We start from the raw sequence: 20,260 nt of genomic DNA, 5'->3' as shown, positions 1-20,260 counted from the left end.
GTATTTTTTTTCCCCTATTTCTGACCATTTCCCCCTCTTTCCAAAAAAACAAATAAAGAACTCTAAAGCTAAAAAATGAAGGCAGCATCTTAAAGGGTGAAATTTTGCTCTGGGCATGAAGGCTCAAAACAGATCTGGTCCAGAAAGGGTTACATTCCATTATCCCTCACAGTAGCAATATGACCAATGTATACCTGACTTCTTCTTTGCTTTAATTTGATCTTGATAAGAAGGATAAGGCAGACCAGTGACACCACCACGAAGAAGGCCAGGAAGATACCCATATCAAAGTATTCAGTGGGTTGCTGAATAGGAAAAGGAGACAATCAATACAAAATACATTAAGTGAATCTTTAACTCCCCCTTCCCTTTGGTTATCAGTGGTCTATTACGGAGCTTTACAATTCATATATTGCTATGGAACAAGGGCATCTCCAAGAAGCACAGAGCTTACCCGAGGTGGGCGATGCTGGATCCTGGCTCGGGCACCTTTCTGCTTATTGACGATGTTCATCAGTTTAATAGCATCAGTTCCTTTCATATATACAACTGGCCTCTTAAGCGGATCTTCCAGGCCTTGATTTAGCTGCGAAAGGAAGAGAAAAACAAAAGTAAGAAAATGTCAAAATTAATGATTGTCTAGTTACACTACGAGTCCACATTCTATGCAATAATTAAAGTGGTTTGCTTGGACCTTGAAACCATAATGCCACTTGCAAAACCAGTTTTCTGAAAACGAGTGTAATACTTTCATATGCTCTACTGAAATCCCTCAACATGTTTGGATGCCCCTTTATCCCAGCTGCCGTTGACTTCTTTTACCTATTTGGGATGGAAAGGTGACAAATAGAAAGAAAAGAAATGCCTGGGTGACTAGTTAGACGACAGAAAGCTTAAAGGGAATCCGCCAACTACTTTTAGCTAAGCTTATGGGCTGAAAGTAGTTGACCCATGGAGTCCAAGGATGTAAGTTTTATACTGATCTCCCCCATCGTTCCCACTCGTGCGAGTGCTGGAAGCCCCTGCTGAATGCATTGAGCAGTGCTGCCAAGTAGTCCACCCATTCTAGATTTAGAAATGGCAGACTACTTAGCAGCAGGGGCTAACACCAGGGGAACGAAGGAGAAGGCAAATATAAAACTTCTACGGCTAAAAGGAGGTGACCGGCTCCCTTTAATAATACACTGAACATATATCCAGTGTGCCTGCAAATTACTAATATCTAAGGGCTCCTGCACACGGGCAGATTTGATTCGCAGAATCCGGGGCTGGCGGCTGCCCCCGAACTTCCGCAGCCAATCCTATCCATAGCTTCCTATGGAGAACTGCTGCTTCCTACACATGAGCAGAAATCAACTGTGATTTCTGCTTGTGGCAGTAAAAACGCAGCATGCTCCATCTCTGTGCGGTTTCTGACTGGATGGCTTCCATTGAAGGCACGTCCCGTGACCCTTCCGCAATCATCATTGCAGAAATGTCACGGGATCCACGTAATTGCCTGACAGTGCAGCACAATCTGTACTGCGCCGGACGGTGGTTTTGCAGTGCGGATAGAGAAGAATCTGGACAGGTAAACAGTGTCACCGGCCGGGCACAGGGTCGGATCCTGCTGCCGAGTCCTGCAAGCTGAATCCGACCCTGTCATGTGCAGGAGGCCCAAGACATAGCTGATATAATGGAAGTATTAATACTACATAAGATCTGCCCACCATAAATCATGTCTTTATGAAGACATGATGGTATTGATAAGGTGTATATGATGGAACAGATCTATCAGCACAGTAGGGCCTGGGGTCAGCTGACAGAGGATTTGTAATTCTCTACAGCTTTGCATGCACGTGGTGATGTCAAGCCCATGGTCACACAGGTTCAGCTGACAGTTATCTCATGTGTACAGCCAGATTTGGTGCTGTAAACACCTGCCTACGTAAAACCCTATGCATAATATACTACCTTGAGTTTCTTTGCAGAATCCGAATGGTCTAATAAGAGATTCAATACTGAACATCACTGTGCAGCTCTGCAAAAAAAAGTGCTGCAATCTAAATGCTTCGTACAGCCAAATTCCTATACAACGACCAATGAAAAGTCAAAAGGATGGGCACCACAAATAGGCATATAGTGGGGGAACAACCACCTTATGGTGGAAAACAATGTGAACAAAGACCAAAAGACATTTTGAACCCTCAAATAACAATATGCATAAACCTTTATTAAAAATATTCAAAAACAGAAGTATATGGGGGAAAAAAACAAACAAAAAAACTAAAAACATTTAAAAACTCCAGACATGATCCTGCCTCCCCACACACATAAAAAGGAGAAGACATGTAGCACCTTGGACGAATCCATCTAAAAATGTGACAAGGACTATGATCCAACCTAGTAAAAAAATTTGACAGGTTGGGACAGTACAAAGTAGCCTATAAGAAGACAACATTAGCAAACCTCATTGAATAATGTAACATCCACATCAAGTGCACGAAGACGACTGCACTGAAGCATGATTGTAACCCGAAGCAAGGATGACCCTGATGAAGCTACATATGCTGCAGCAATACGTGTTTATGGCATCATGGAAGGGAACTATTGTAGTTAATGTTTATTGCGATCCTAGTATTGCCAGCATTGCCTCAATGCAATCATCTTTGTGCACTTTTTGGGGATGTCATATCATTAGCTTTGCTCATATTGTCCATTTGATTGTAATAGAATACTTGGTCTATTGTTTGTACAGCTAGCGCCAGTTCCATCATTTCTTCACTACGTTGGTTTCGTATTCCTTGTCACCTTTTAGATGGATTCATTCCAGGGTGCTACATTTCCTCTCCTTATATCACATCTGCAGTTTTTAAACCTTTTTTTTTATATAGTTCTTTCTTTGCTTATGTTCAATAAAGCTTGATACATGTTTGCTTCTTGTTTTGCTTTTTTTATGGTCTTTTGGCCTTTGTTTACCAACTCCTATACAAATGCAACACATACCTGCTCCACAGCATCGGGGTTATCCGAGACATCAAAGATAACTGCTGTAGCTCCTCTCTGCACCGCCCGCTTAGCCTAGAACACAAAAAAAGAAAATAACCTGCATTGGACAATATACAATAGAATTATTTATCTGCAGTGTGACATCTGTTTTTCCACAGATGTCAGAGTAGGAATGCAAAGCTTCTGCAAGGGTTTCAAGCTGAATAGATAATTGATAATGTAATGAAAAGCAGACACGTCTAGTTATGAAAACCAGCCCAACAAGCAATGGAAGGTATTCAGAAAGATATATTGTATGCAACTGAAAATTATAGGAATTGGAGACCGCAATCATTCAGGGCACTGGTTTAATTTTTAAGTGACAGATTGCTATGGTATAAATAATTATTTATCTCATAGCCAAAGCATTAAGAAGTAGACGAGATCACAATACTCACTTTTTGTTAAAAAGTGACAGAATATTAAAAAAAAAAAAAGACTTAGGCTGGGTTTACACAAGGCGGATTTCCAACAGAATTCCCGCAGTTTGGCCACACCAAAAGACCGTGGGAATTCCACTGGAAAAGCGCAGCTTCAAAACCCATGGCATTTTGCTGTGGGTTTTGGAGCAGTCCAGGCGCCGGAATTCCGCTGCGGCTTTCTCTCCCCATAGAGAGGAGAGAGGCCACAGGGGAAAAAATCCAGACATACTGCATCTTCTAAATCGGCGCCACACCACCAGTTCCGCACCACTTTACTGCGACAAGTTGCCCGCCCCACGTAACGAGATGTTTGCAAATTCGTGTCAAGATGGCTGGATAACTACGGGATTAGTGGCCGCAGGCGGATTTGCTGCATCGAAATTCCGCGGCAAATCCTCCCCGTGTGAACCTAGCCTTATAGAGTGTTCATATACACTAGATCTCAACAGCACGTGATAGAGCCTTTATCATTTTTACTGTATGTACAGTATATAGAGAAGGGACTCTACAAAGCACCTTATAGACAGGAATTTAATTAGTAAGTCACGCTGATAAGGATCCCCCTAGTTGTTCAAATGTGTGACCAAACAATTCACATGGTGGCATTTAACCGACATTGACCACTTATAAAAGTTGCAATTCATGTCGATACAATATGATGCAGAGAAACGCAAATGCTAAATCTGACAACTGATGAGTATTCATCATAAGACATGAAAGTTATTTGGCATAATAAAAAAAACATGTTGAATGCCTGTTTTCTTATGTCAATGTGTATGAGCAAGAAAGACGAAGAACATTTAAAAAAAAGTGATCATGCAACATTTTACATTTAAATGGCAACAAAATCCATGGAAAACTTATCTATATTTAAAGTATAGTTGACACTACTTCAGTTACGGAATACTTTCCAGCTACATAAAAGTGTTGAATTCAGAGAATGAAGGTATTTTACACACTATAACGACAATATTATATATATTTAAATATTTTATAGTCAGTTTACTAGTCTAAGACAACACTTAGTGCTCAAACATAAGTACTCAAAATGGGCAGTGAGAGCAGGATAGCAAACAGGAACATTCCAGATGCATTTTATTCTCTTTCCACTAGGGGTCATAGAAGAACAGTTTGTAATAAAACATCCCAGAGGCTACAGTGTTTCTAAATGTTTATGTAGTACAAGGCTGCACATAAAACTTCTGAATTAAAAGGGCTATTCCCATCTTATAAAAGTAAAAGGGTCTGTGCCGCAGTTCCCTACACAGTGGGTGGCTGGGGTGCTGCTGTACAAGGGAAGAACAGCAAAGGAGATGCAGCAGTACACCAGCACTGTGTGCCTTTCATTCGCAAGATCTGCAGGGTCCTAAAGGTCTGATCCCCACTGTTAATAAAGTGATGGCATGCCTATAAAATTGGAAATCCCTTTAACAATACAGAGGTAATAGTCATTTCAGACATCGCTCACAGAGTTTTCTGTGTGTATGTGAAGCAGGTGTGTTAAGGTGCGGTGGTGACAGATGGAGGCGGAGACCGCACATATTAAGAAAAAAATTGAACTTTTACTGAAACGACAGTGTTATTTTTACTCTATAGGAGGGCATTTAGTACTTGAGTGTTGCATCAGACGGTATAACCAATAGTATTTGGGTACATGGCATTTGACATCTGGCGGCAACAATTACCTCTTGCTAACCTTGCACTTCATTGTGGTGGTTACTTGCTTCACTATCTGTAGCCCGACCTTCCACCACCCCAGTGTCCAGGACGTTGTTAGCATCCTTACACCAGGACATCTTTGACATTCAAACTGCAAAAGGTCAAACTGGCTGCTCCCTTTTTCGCTCTTACATTTGGTGTTCGGTGACTTGGTGCACACTTACATCACACATCGTACGGGCAATTCCTTTGCTCACTAAGCTATATGTTTCAAATAACTGCTAAAAAAACTCGTAATCCCTTGTTTCAGGTCTGCAAACCACTACTTAGAGTCTATCATGGTGCGCACTCCTAACTGAGGCCAAGAATCATTCATGTGTCCTCCTAGCAAGAGGAGTAACCTCCACTGATCTACGCCATTTAAATCTAGCTGCTCCAGTCTCTGTCTCCTTTGAGCACCAGCATGGCCTGGCTTCGATCTCTGGTCAGAATCTCCAGAATTTTTCTGGTTAGGCACGAACTAGGCGACAACTCAGCTCTGTGCACTATTTCTAGTCTCACAGTCGCCTGCACGCTCTTGTGAAATTTGGCGTGGTCCCTTGTGTGGCTGCCAGGTCACGGCCTCCACCACTTTACTGCTGCTCTGGCTGATGCTACCGCTTGATCCTCTTCTTGTGACGCAGCTGCTTTTCCATCAGGCCAAGATGAGCGCCATGATGTCTCGTGTGGGCGATGCCTAGTGTGATTACGTTACTGAAGGTGGGGCTTCATCCCCATGGCTCACAGCACTGCCATCCTCTTGGCTCTTCCCTCTCCCATTGCCTAGACACATGAAAGGCGGGGGGGGGGGGGGGCTAGACATATTGCCAGCAGCCCGAAACACTCATTAGTTTGGCTATAAGCCGCTTCAATCAGAGGCATATGTTCATGCATCATGGCCTGATGTATAAAAGATTTTGGCATACGAGCGCTCCAATTCCTCTTCCGGGGTAATATGCTGAATGTACACACTGAACATAGCCTAACTTTGTTTTCCGGCTATCCCAAAATTACGTTATATAGCATGGTCACTGCATGTATTGATTAAATGGACATTTATGCAATAGGACTTCTCTGTTATCACATGCATCATTATGGACTGCTAGTAAAACTCTGATGACTTTTCCTACTGCTGACAATTGTCGCAAGTGCCGAATTCTATAGGTTTACAGATAACATTCAGAGCTAATGGCTTTCACTCCTTAGAAAAGACACTTGCTGCCATTTCTTGTAATCTAGAGTTGTAGCAGTAAGTTAATTTCTGTAAGCATTATTTCACTCAGTTATAAAAATCTGCTCTTAGATTTAATTTCTTCAGGTGGGGATTAATATAATGTGTATGGTATATAGATGGGGATTCTGTGCCTAAATGCTGCCAGAATCTGATGCTATCCCACCAACGATGGTCAAACATTAAGAGAAATATCCATGCCGAATAATGCCGCCCCTACAGCCTGAACCAATGAGGAGACAAGGGGTGTGTCCCAGACTATTTCAGATTAAGCCCCACAACGAAACTATAGTCACAGATCACAACTTTGTCCTAACAGAGCTAAGATACAGCCAAGGAGTAAGATGTGAGGATGAATAAATAGCAGGTAATCATTTCCTGTAGGTACTAGCTTACAATAATTTTTTAGCTTCCGATTGGAGGGTCACTTTAAGACTTTTGTTTTGTAATATAGTTTTTAGATCTAAGGGTCATAGATGTCTGAAATCCCTTTGAAATTGTTTTCTCAGACGTTACTCTTGGTGGAGCTGTGCGAACGATGAGAGTACCTATCAAACACATTACACACACTTCATACATGCACTCCAGCATTCCACAAGCCTCACATATCCGGAACTTTAGGGCTGCTGGCTCCGACCTTGCAGGTTCTCTTGGCAGGAGATCAAAGCAGCTAACAGCACGGAATGCAATCTCTTGCTCTGTTCTCCTATTCTCCAGCTCTTTTTCTCACTGCCTTCTCTTAGCAACCCCCTTCTGTTTCTCTAGGGCTTTATGTTATTACTTGCCTCATATGTCAGCTCCCCTCTCATCAGTGCCATCTTCTAGATTATCATTTATTGCTATAGCGCCGTCGTCTACTGTGGTGCTTTACATAGCTACTTGTTTTAGAACAAGTTGATAATGTACATTTATAACAAATGTACAATTCAGTTGACATTCGTGAAAACACATAGGGGTAATTTATGAAGCCTAGTGCACGCGAAAAGTAGAGCACTTGCCCATAGCAACCAGTTGTCATGTCTCATCTTCCGGATGCATTTGGGAAATTAAGAACAGCAACCTAATTAGTAGCCATGGGCAACACCTCCACTTTTCCCTTGTGCTAGTTGTGAAAAATCTCCTTGGATTTGTCCAGTTGTGGGTTAGATTAGTTGCATAAAATAGAATTAGTCATATTAAAAATATATATATTTCTTAACTTACATAAGAAAACTACGGACCGTATGAAAAAGAAAAATTGATAAAGTGATGACATGGACTCATCCAAGCCAAGAGCTTCTGGATGGGAGGTAGTTAAGTTCTTTTTTTAGTAATCCGCCCATGTTGTCAGGCTTTAGGGAAGCCCCAGGGAAGAAAGGTGGGGCAAAGGAAAAAAAAAATCTTTTGAACTAATTTTCCATAGAAGACACTTTGCTTCTTAATTATGAATGAATTTTTAACAAGCACCAACGAGTACAGGGAGAGTCTATGAAAGAAGGTACAGCCAGGGGTGGAAGTCCTTTTGTAATAAACAAGGACCCAGGCTATATAGCTGTGGACTTCATCATAGTCTCTGTAGGCTTATGTTGGTAATGGAGGAGTTTACCAGTATTTGAAACCTATCAGTAGAGACCATCACAAAGGTCTTATTAACTTTGGAATATGATGGGATGTCAAGTTTGTACAAAAGCGAGGGGACTCCTTAGATGTTCGCATCTGCAACATGAATTTATAAAAGACTGAATTGTGGATAGGCAGAAGAGAATCAGAAATGACTGGAGATCAGAGCATAGCGATAGGTGTCTCTTGGGAGTTATGGGTGTCAAACTCCATGGAGGAAGGCTAAAATGCCTTTGTTGGCTGCATAAAATCACTGCCCAATATCTGATCACAGTCCCAAACCAAATTCATCTATGAACAACTGCCCATTTACTCAATGGAAGTGGGCGGCTGCATAAGATCTGCGGTGCGCTCCACCTCCATTCAGTAAGTGATCATTACTCCTGCGTAAAAGCAGCAATTATCTCCCCTCCCACCTGGTGTCACTCATTATCTCCCCTTCTGCCTGGTGTCACTCACCCCTCTGCTGCTGTCCCTTGTCTCCTTCCCAGCTCCAACACTGTGAGTCTCCTCACTGCCATCACATACTGCAGCCATTATGCGAGGCCGGACAGGAGACTGACAGCGGGTGACAGACTACGGCGGAGCAGGGGCGGGAGAAGGCAGAGCACCGGACCAGGGGCAGTGACAGGCACGCCGGAAAGGCAGAAGGTTGCCAGGGGAAGTATGAAAGCGGAGTGGGGAGACCAAAGCGGTGCTAGCTTAAGGGGTTGCCGGGCAGGTAGCACTGATACCGGCAGGGAAGAAGGTCGCTGGGGAAAGTATAACAGCGGAGCTCGGAGCACACATGGGACACTGGCAGGGTATCAACAGAGACGGCCTTGACCCATTCTCCACACCAGCCAATCAAATTGTGGGTGTTGGTTGTGGGCGTGCAGCTTGTCACCACCCATTCTTCTGGTAGAGACAAGATACAACAGTACCTTTATGCTTTTGTATTAAACAGGTCTAGCAAATCTTGTAAATAGAGGAGTCATAAATATAGGAACATTCCCTGAATTCTACAACATCCGAGTTGGAGGAACAAGATTTTGAAAAGTTACATTTTAAGCATGTTTGAAATACATTCAAAATATAATCTACACGCACATCACAAATAACGCTCTAGTGCCGGTGTCCAAATGAGAATGAGCGCGCTTTCTTACATAATTGCACAAAGTAAAAGCATGAGTGTGTCTGTGCCAAATATGCCTTGCACGAACAGGGCACTAACTGAACTTCAAGGACACTCAAAGTCCATGCACCTGGCCCTGTGCACAGTTTGCATCAGCTTCCCTTCTTAGTTTTGCACTTGTAATGATGTTCAATGAAACCTGAGCAAAACTATAGAAAAACATCCTTTAGGCTGAGGTGTGGGGCATTTACTATTATGTTAAATGTGCAGAACTAGAAGAGCAAGTAAACCAGTCAGTGATGTGATCTGATGTATGTGTGCTGCAATGTGTAACTAAATTGTTTTTGTGTTTTTTTTTAATTAAAGGGGTTGTCCCGCGAAACAAAGTTGGGTTATACACTTCTGTATGGCCATATTAATGCACTTTGTAATATACATCGTGCATTAATTATGAGCCATACAGAAGTTATTCACTTACCTGATCCGTTGCTAGCGTCCTCGTCTCCATGGTGCCGTCTAATTTTCAGCGTCTAATCGCCCGATTAGACACGCTTGCGCAGTCCGGTCTTCTGTCTTCTGAATGGGGCCGCTCGTGTCGGAGAGCGGCTCCTCGTAGCTCCGCCCCGTCACGTGTGCCGATTCCAGCCAATCAGGAGGCTGGAATCGGCAATGTACCGCACAAAAGACCTGCGGTCCACCGAGGGTGAAGATCCCGGCGGCCATCTTCGCAAGGTAAGTAAGAAGTCACCGGAGCGCGGGGATTCAGGTAAGCACTATCCGGTTGTTTTTTTTTAACCCCTGCATCGGGTTTGTCTCGCGCCGAACGGGGGGGCTATTGAAAAAAAAAAAAACCCGTTTCGGCGCGGGACAACCCCTTTAAACATAAATTTAGAAAATATTATAAATCCACATTCATTTTACACTTAATAAGATAGACCGGGTTCAGACGGTAATTCACCGCGTACCACGCAGCAAGTATGCAATGAGATTGTGTACTTGGTGCATGGTGATTAGTGGCGACAGCACGGCAGCCTATGGGAGATTGGTACAGCATAGTCCGCACGCAGAATACGCTATACCAACATGTGTGAGACAACCCTAAGGCTGCATTTAGGGCCGACAGGCCAAGGGGGAGGCCTGAATCACTGGGTTTGGAGGGAGTGTAGATTAAAAATTAGACAAGGAAGGGCTTAATGTAGCTGCGGGAGGAGTGGAAGGAGCAAGGTGAGCTTAGTGGGCTATAAAAGGGGGTTAAAAGGCAGGCGGGTGGTCATTTCAGGTCTGCCCGAGAGCAATCTACTACCCACCCTCCCTTTATGGGGTGTGGACCTTCATTACCACTTGCTGGGTTGTGGTTGGGAGTTGAAGTTTGGGTGGGTGGTGGAGGTGAGGGTTGTCCCAGTGGTGGTAGGTCCTCGGAGGTGGATTCTCTAGATATGAAAGATGTTTAGCGTCTGACATTGTCTGCATGGTTACTGGCCTGTGGTTCATATGTGGGTTGTTCTGCCTCTGAGCCCTTGTTAATCAAGTAGAGGTAATAACATGGTGGGTATTAGTGTATCTTGACGCCACCGGAACTAGAGTGTGGCGACAAGATACACTCCCACAACCAACGCCCCCCGCTGGATTGGCTGCCCAGGGCAATGGGTCGCCCTAATCTCCGCAGGCTGCTGCAGTGAAGGTCCCCTCTGGCGCTTGGGATTAATGAGCTGCTCTTCCTGTAAATGTACCCTCCAGAGCTCGGACGTAATGGTCTGCTGCTGCTGGCAATGTCCGCTCTGCTGCTGCCCAGCCAGCTGCTGTCATCATCTCCCCAGGCTGCTCCTCTGAATTTCCCCACCGGCAGTCGGCCTTAATGGGCTGCTGCTGCTGTTCACACTGCTCGCTGTTTCCTTCAGCCGCCTGGGAAAGTCGCACCGCCTGAGAGAAGTGCTGCAGAGCTGGGAGGCCTGAAGGCACAGCTGTGGCACCGACCCCACTGACACCTAACGGCATGTGTCTGCGGGTAATCTTCAGAGCGCAACCTTTGTAAGCGACGCAAGCAGCGGAGGAGTCAGTGACAGCAGCTCCGGTGGCCACTGTTACAGCAGGGGAGGGAGCGGACCACACTGTAGAACTGTGAGACGGAGGACCGCGATGCAGTGTGCCAGCGAGTGTGAGCAGCAGAGCAGTAGGCAGGTGCAGCACCGCGCACAATCCACAGAACAACTGCGGGGTGCAATTAGCCTGATTTCAATGCTGCTGAGCGACGGTGGGACCGACTGTGAGCAGCGTAGCACTTGCCCGAAGCTGACCTGCCCAGCCAATCCAGTGGGGGGCGTTGGTTGTGGGAGTGTATCTTGTCTCCACCCCCTAGTTCCGGTGGCGTCAAGATATACTAATACCAATGTTACTTAGAAATAGGATAAGAGGTGTAATTAAGTTTGTACTCAGACAATGTGGAGTCAATATTTATGACCATATGCAACTGTTTGATGTCCACTTCACACAGGAATGTGCTGGTACCTTTTTGTTTAGAAGGCCTTGGTTTGCAGCCATATGGTAATCTATTGGAATGAGGACTTGGTCAGCAATATTAGAATATAAAGTAGTTTGACCTCTGTAAAGTAGTTTGACCTATGTAAAGTAAAGTATCTTTGTACCAGGCAACATTTGGATACGCCTTCTTTTCCTCTTGTATAAGAACTGGCAATGTTCAACAATAAAGTAGAATTCATTTGATTCACTTGCTGTGTGTAGTGACTTATGATTCTCCGGGTACTCGTTATAAATCTCTTTTGAATTTGGACTCAGGCAACATCAGCACTGATCTCCATTGAAGACCCCCAACACCAACAAGGTGTGGTGGTGCAGACTAATACAAGGCCTTTTTGGGGCTTCAAGGACTCCCCCATTAGGTTTTTTGAGCTACATATTGCCAGACGATACATTTTGAGACAGTAGACTTCTAACGTACGAGATCTGAAATATTTGAGGAGATGGTGTAAAGTGACCTTTATATACACAGAAGGGGAGTTGTGGGGGTAGTCAATACCACCCTTTGTGTTAAGGTCCCTTGGTCATTGGCATCATACAGTGAATAACGAGTAAAAGAATTCAGGTATGTAACACCTACTCTGCAAGTTTTAACACTGCTAACTTATGGCGGATATTTCACAATGATGCTGTTAGTAGAAATACCACAGAAAAAGAAGAATCCAAGAAAAATTCTGTTACATAATAAATTGTATCCAGATGTACCCTAAGCCTGGTACAACCTCCTATAAAGGAAGGACACAACTCATCAAATGTTATTTATCATGATGTAAGGGAGCTGATCAGCTGGAGACATAGGAAGGATTTTATATTAACATACAGCACTCAAATACCTATGCCGATGGCTTATCAAACAATGTAATAAAACTTCAAGTTCCACCAGACCTGCCAATGTACATCTACTTGTATTATATACTAGTAGAAAGCCCATTCCAGGACGGCGACTGTGTGATTGTAACATTGATATAAGTAAGTGATTACAATATCTGAGCAAAAGCATAATTTATTGCAGAAAACTGAACACTTGATGGGAGGCTCTAGTACCCTGTTTTACCACCTCCAGCTTGGATATAACATGTGATACGGGTGGGGCATGGAGGCTCCAGTACCCTGTTGTACCACCTCTAGCTTAGATACAAGATGTGATGCGGGTGGGCATGGAGGTTCCAGTACCCTATTGTACCACCTCTAGCTTGGATGCAAGATGTGATACGGGTGGACATGGAGACTCTAGCACCATGTTGTATCACCTCTAGCTTTGATATAAGATGTGATACAGATGGGCATGGAGGCTCTAGTACCCTGTTGTAGCGCCCCTAGCTTTGATACAAGATGTGATACAGACGTCATGGAGGCTCTAGTACCCTGTTGTACTGCCTCTAGCTTGGATACAAGATGTGATAGATGGACATAGAGGCTCTAGTACCCTGTTGGGCTGCCTGTAGCTTGAAAGACAGATATGATACGGGCTGTCATGCAGGCATACAGGTTCTGTATGGTATCCTGTGGCATATCGCTCCACATTTGCTGCAACTGAGCCTCTAGATCAGTGGTGGCGAACCTATGGCACGCTTGCCAAAGGCGGCACTCAGAGCCTTCCCAGCTGGCACTCAGAGCCGTCGGACGCTCACCACATTAGTAAATACCAGCAGGGGTGCCCCAGTATCACTGCTGGGATATGTTTACACGAGGTGGAAATGCTGCAAAATGACCTCAGCGGAAATTTCTGTGGCAAATTCCACAGCATTTCCGGATCCAAAAGAAGGTAAAATCTGCACGCTGTCTATTTTGAAACAGACATGGTGGCACTTTACAATAAATAGGTGGGTTTTGGGTTGCAGTTTGGGCACTCGGTCTCTAAAAGGTTCGCCATCACTGCTCTAGATTGTGCAAACTCGTAGACTGTCGGAGTTGGCATCCCAGATGGTCCCATACATGTTCCATTGGTGATAAATCTGGCAACTGGGCAGGCCATGGAAGTGTGGCAATACTCTGGAGGCATTCCTGTGACAGCCTTGTGTGTGTGGCTGAGTGTTATACTGTTGGAAAATGCTTCCAGGAAGCCGCCATAAGAGGCAATACATTTGGCTGCAGGATGTCCTGAACATATCGCTGAGCTATCATTGTACCACAATGCCCTTCCCTCCCAGACCATCACACCAGCAATGGGGGCAGTGTGCCGCTCCACAGCAAAGGCAGGGTTGAGGCGCTCACCCCTAGGTCTCCAGACTCGAACTGGTCATCATCCTTGCCTAAACTAAACCTGCATTTGTCCCTGAAGATAACCCTGTTCCACTCCATAAAAGTCCAGTTTCGTTGTTCACAACACCACTACAAACAGGGGCAATGGTGGGCAAGTGTTAAAGGCAGTACACTTAATGGTCACCATGTGACCAAATGTCCTTCAGACAAGTGCCTGAAAATGGTTCCAACTGACACAGGGGCTTGTAAAAATGGGTTCACTTGTCTCTGCATGGCAGACAAACAGTTGGAGCTGCTCGTAATTGTCAACGGCGTCCTGAGCCCGGTAGCCTTGTATGGCTGTGATCACGAATCCAATGGTCCTAACAGTCTGGTCAGAATGGCTCAAGTGGTGGGCAATTTATTGATATGCCCATTCAGTTTCTTGCATTCCAATGATATGGCCCCTTTCAAATTTGGTTAACTGGGCAAAATCTTTTATTGTGTTATAGAGGCATCCAGTGGTCAAAAAGCTCTACACAAGTAGAAAAAGAGGTCACTACATACAAGGAGCCTCTGAGAGCCTTTTTATAGGCCAAGTATGGAACCACTTTTAGGGTCTCTGGTGGCAAGACCGTTCATCTAATCACCCCACAACTCTAATCAATGAGGTGCAATAAGGCATTTTATGATAGTGTTCATATGACGGCTTTATCATAGCGATCATAGGTTTATGGTACAAGTCCCATACAGAGATAAAAATAATAATTTTTTTGTGCTTTTTCCCCCATTAGTATAAAACAATTAAAATCCCACATATGTGGTAATGTCGTATCCGTAACGACTCGTACAACAAATTGAAACACACTTTTTATCCTGCACAGCAAAAAGCGTTAAAAATACCCTAACACACTGAGGCAAAATGCTTATTTTTTTCCATTTGCCTCCCAAAAAAACACAATAAAAGTAATCAAAAAATCTGTGTGTACGAAAAAATGGTACCCATCAAAACTACCGCTCATCACACAAAAAGAAGCCCCCACAGAGCTCCGTCCATGGAAAAATAAAAGTTATAGGACCTTGAATGCACCGATTTAGAAAAAAAAAAAAGGGATTTCATTTCGGAAAAGTGGAATAACCTAGGGGGGAAAAAAATAAGAATTTTGGTATTGTTGCAATTTTACCGACCTGTACTGACCCCCAAAAATTATTGTGTCATTTATGCTGCATGATTAATGTAAAATTATTGTGTCATTTATGCTGTAAAAAAAAAAAAAAAAAAAAAAAAAAACACAACCAAAAAACTATTGCAGAATTGATGCATTTTCTCTCTTCATCATAGCAAAATTAATAAACGTTTTACAATATCGTCTATGTACCCAAAAATGGCACCAATGAAAACTACAGTTCACCACACAAAAAACAAGCCCTCATACGCCCATATCAACAGGAAAATAAAAAAGTTGAAAAGTGGAGATGAAAATCCCCCAAAAATCTATGCATCCCTAAGCCCAAAATGGGGTTAAACTCCTCCTTGCTAAGGTGGTTCAATGAGAAGGAATAAGGGGCTCAGACCTTACATCGTTGGGAGCGCTGGGGGTATCAAGCGATCATTGTATCACCTATCATGTTATATTTGTGGGAGGACAACCTTGGCAGGGTGACACGATCTCACCTGTGGCTCTCCTCCAGAGACACTCAGACTTGGTGGATTAGTTGCAGATGCTGTATGCACATTGTACTTTAAAAAGAAAAAAAATCTCAGAACAATGCAAGTGTTTTTATACAAACCCTGCTTAACACATGGCAGAAAATAAATCTATACAAACTTCATTAGAACGCCTCCCTCACACAGGTGTTTTAGTACAGCATTTAGCGCTGCCTTTTCAGCGCTGCGCTAAACACTGTACAACGCTCATTCCTAAGGTGCTGCTCACATGAGCATCAAAATGCAGAGTCTTCAACGCTGCACTTTGACAGCGATGTAGGTTCTATTTTTGGCCGTTTTCAGCCCTGCGTCGCCCATTGAAATGAATGGGCAGAGGTTTCAGCGCTGCTGAAAAGGCAGCACAAATTAGTACCGTGCTTTTGACAGCGCTGAATGCAAGCTCTAGTTACACTTTCTAAAAAAAAAAAAAAAATGTATCCTCCCCTAGAAGGCACCGTACAGTTCCCTCCCGCTGCTCTTCAGTGTTCCTGCAGGCTTCCAGGCACTTGTCATCGCCAACAGAGCATCTTTTGCTAGTAATGGAGTTTGAAGATTCCCCCCCTTCACCAAGAGATTGCTCTGATTGGCTGAGGCAGCGCTCAAGGAACCAATCACAACCAGTGTACGATGAACCAATCACAGCCATTTAATGAATGGCTGTGATTGGTGCATCCAGCGCTGACTCATTGGCTGAGCCTGCAGCGGCTCAGCCAATCAAAGCAATCTCTTGCTGGAGTGGGGAAGTCTTCAAACCCCATTACTAGCAAAAGATGCTCTGTTGGCAATGGCAAGTGCCCAGGAGGCGCTTGCTAGGTGAGTATTGATTTTTTTTCAGCTTCCTCGGCTGCATTTTCAGCTGTGCTAAAAACGCTGGCAAAACGCTTGCCAGCGCTGTTGAAACCGCAGTAAACGCAGCATTGAAAACCGCCTGTGTGAGGGAGGCCTAAGGGTAAGTCGTAGATGTTTGACTCTTGAAAAATATTTCCTAACTAGAAATGCTCTTACTGATAGAATATCCAAATTCAACATCTACAGACCAATATTAAGGCCATAGCGTATTATTTATTTCCCACCATACAGAGATTGTCAACACTCATGGGTCTCGGCCACTGTTTCCTATATCACACACACTTGAGCTTCTTAGGTCACTTGGCTTTGTATCAAAATGATTTTTTGAGTGTATGTGGAAACCAGAGGAACCAGTAAACCAACTCAAGCTCATGGAGAGAGCACAAACAATGCGTTTCGAGGTAGATGCCCATGGTTGGATTCAAAGCTTGGGTCCCATTGCTATAAGGCAACAGTCCTAACCAGTAAGATGCAACATTTTTGCAGCTAATAAGTTAAAATATTAAAACATCAAATCCTGCATTTGCTTTTCTGTATTTGTGTACGATGCTAGAATGTCTTGGGAGCAGTACAATTAGGAGTAGTGCGTTTTGTTTTTTCTTAGCTTGGCACTTATGACAAGACAACAATGGATTGTCACTAATCCTAGGTGCTCTATCACTTGACGATCTCAAAGTTCATGCAGTTTTTTTTCCCAAGTTCCTCAGGCAACCCCAGACTTGTGGGTGAGATGGGAGCGGTGAGAACACAGAGAAGGAGACAACAGAACCCTGTTGGTTCTTGCAGTATTAACGGACGAGATTAATGATTAACAGATCAGAGGCAGTGGGTGGTTAATGTACAATTCACAGGTCATTCTGGCGGCGCTGATGAAAGGAAAGGAAGCAGGCAACACTCCCAAACTCTTCTGCTGCAAAACATAAAGAAAAAATAAAAAGGGAAGAGCAGGGTGGGGGCTAGGACGTTGGGGTTAGCCACTACTAGATATAAAACTTTGTGCCTTTGTATTTTATACGGATCAGCTCAATGTTGTTTTGTTACAATGTAGCTGGATAGACATATCTATAATTCTATGTATTTGACGAGCACTCCATGATCCAAAGAGCTGAACAATTGTTATAAAAAGTGACCCATAAAAGGGAACTCAACACCGCAATCTTATCCCTGAAGCTAACTTTATTCGCTATCTGAGAATTAACAGTCAATCACTAGTAAAGTGCTTTCTTTTCGCAGTGAGCCGATGTATCTCTTCAATTAGGCCATAAAGTTATCCTATGCTGTATGCAATTCAGCAGAAGAGTCATCTGACTGAGAAGAGTCGTGCTGATCCATGTGCTGCCTAGTTAACCACACTGTCTTCATCTTGATAATGGTGTTTCCTGCGTAATCGAGGATATGGCAAGCTATCAAGAGAAACGTGGTGTGCTTAGCTCGGCAGCATTTGAAATCAGTGAGATTCTTCTTAGCCAAATGATTCTCTACTGATTTGCACATGGTGCGAGACACTTTGGAAGCCAACTGTGAAGATGCATGGGCTCATAAGATGGGGTATTAGAATGGATTAATTCTTCCCCTAACAGCCAATGAAGTTAGTTTTAGGGGTGACAGTTTCTCTTCAAGGGGTTGTCCTACAATCTACATTTATCACCTGTCCACAGGATTATTATTATTAATCACTAGGGGTCACACTTTTGTGAACTCCACCACCTCACTAGCATAGTATTCCCAAGCCCTCTGTTCCTGTGCCTACCTCTCCATTCAGGGGCCATGGAGATGATCGTAACTGTCAAGTACTGTACTTGGCTGTCTCCATTAGTTCTATAGATTTTGAAAGGAGCAGCACCATGGAAACTTAACCACCACTTTGTTCAAATTTCACCTCTGCATTTGTGTAATGAGGAGGGGCAGAGGGCCCAGGACCCTTGTTCTAGTGATTGGGGGAAGTCCATGCAATCAGGCATTCAACACTAAACATGTGAATACAATAATAAATCTTATTTGTGGAACAACCCCTTTAAATATTGCAACATAGAAAACAGATGTATCTGAACATGGTTCATTTTTCAGATCATTTCTGCTTTTTCTCCTTTTTGGGTTATTTCTTTTTTTCTTAGTTCTCTGTACCAGATTAACGGTTTCCCTAGAAGCTAATTCAAATGACTCTAATTGTTCGATGGTCACTGGTAACTTTCAATGTATGACTAGACTATTCTAATAACAGTTTTGGATAATGTGTCTAAAAAAATATTTACACTATACGATTTTTATAGGATTACAGATTTGAGCCATTTCACTCTTAAAAAAGGGGTTGTCCAGTATAGGATGGGCCATCAGTAGCAGATTGGTGGAGGTCCACCATGTGCGGTCAGCTGTTCATAGGCCATTGTCCTCATTCAATGGGCTAGTTTCTTTAGGAAACTGACAGCTCTGTTCTCTCTGCAGTGGCCAGGTTTGGTATTACAGACAAAGTTCCCATACCAAGCCTGACCACTGCAGAGTGAACAGAGCGGTCTGCTTCCTGCAGATATTATCTAAGTGCATTAATGCACCAGCCCAGCAAACCGCTGACTGGTGGGACTCCTAGGCAGCAGATCACCACTGATTTACTATTAATGGCTTACCCTAAGGATGGGCCATCAATAGTTTACAACTGGAAAACCCCTTGTAATCCCAGAGGCTCATACATCAACACCTGCCCACCAGAAAGAAAAAGCACAGTACAGACTAAAATGGTAATTGTCTGCTGCCTAAGAAATCCTCTTTGAGCTAAAACACAGCACGAGTCCAGAACGCTCTTCTGTCCTGATAGTTTGCTACAATTTGGATAAAGCATACCAGTCTGAAATTTGGACTATTAAGCTCACAGAGTACTGGGTAGACCAGATACAAAAGGCACCTACGAGAATTATTATTGGGTGTATACAGAATCTCAGTCTTTGGATGTAAACTTGAAAGCTCCCATTCACTGACAGCAAACAGATCTTAAAATCGACAAGCATTCAAAGACAAAAGCCTATTAGAAAGTTGCATAACTTTTCATTATACAAGGATCAAACATGACTAAGGTAGAAAAGCAATTTAATATTGCAACGTTTCCCCAAGCATATTTCAGTGTTTAATACATGTATAATGCACTGTCTGTCAGCTTGTAGATATCTCTGCTGAGGACAGAGGCCATGGGTGGTTAAGGACTTCTTTGGAATAAATGGCCAAGGACAGCTTCCCAGGGACCATGGTTACAATCGCAGAAGATACTTCAGTAAGAACCCGGCAGCTTAGACAACACATAGTGGATGGAATGTAAAGACGAGCCAAGAGGGAAATAGGCCTTGTGTGATCACCCGCTGTTCTCCCACTGAGACGGCTCTCAAATTCTTCTCTTTTAAATTACTTTACTTTTTCCCTTTCATCCTAATCAAAGACATTCTATGAAATCCTCAAGTCATCTCAAAACATAATGCTCTGAAGTGACACGAAAATGTGCTCTGTCTGCATTTTGAAAATAATAAAAATTCTATGTAAGAAAACCACGTCGCTGGGCTGATCCCAACTCTACTGGGTTCCTGACAGTTTACGGAATTTTCAATAATTTATTTTCTCGCTTTTTATCTCCTAGGATTAGTATTGCAAGAAAGACCAGTGCGTTTGTTACATAGGGAAATCTAGAGTGCATACTGCATATGAGAAGCCATCATACAGACTAATCTCAGAACCTGGCACTGAGTAGCTAGTTTTAATGCCCATACAAAACTGCTTTCCGGCATCCCGGTCATTACAAAGTAAGTTTGAAGCACACTTCTCCTACAGTAGCCATTTACTTGTTTTCAGCCTAGACACTACTCGAAGAACTTTGGCAAAGTTGCCAAACTTTGGTAAAAATGCGTAGCAAATGATTT

The 20,260-nt window shown here is 43.4% G+C and overlaps 1 protein-coding gene across 1 annotated transcript in view; it reads right to left on the bottom strand.

The window, feature by feature from the left end:
• The window catches only part of ZNRF3 (zinc and ring finger 3), a 155,676-nt gene that overhangs the window by 17,464 nt on the left and 117,952 nt on the right, over positions 1–20,260 (bottom strand). Inside the window, exons 3-5 of the mRNA XM_066603191.1 lie at positions 2,986–3,060; positions 455–586; positions 195–305 (exon numbers count right to left, since the gene is read on the bottom strand). Of these exons, the coding sequence (XP_066459288.1) occupies positions 195–305; positions 455–586; positions 2,986–3,060 (318 nt within the window). The remainder of the gene's footprint in view (positions 1–194; positions 306–454; positions 587–2,985; positions 3,061–20,260) is intronic.

The sequence above is a fragment of the Eleutherodactylus coqui genome, chromosome 5, assembly GCF_035609145.1.
Source record: "Eleutherodactylus coqui strain aEleCoq1 chromosome 5, aEleCoq1.hap1, whole genome shotgun sequence".
In the NCBI taxonomy this organism is placed as follows: Eukaryota; Metazoa; Chordata; class Amphibia; order Anura; family Eleutherodactylidae; genus Eleutherodactylus; species Eleutherodactylus coqui.
Note: the sequence above shows the minus strand (reverse complement) of the source record. Positions and strands in the feature narration are given on the sequence as shown.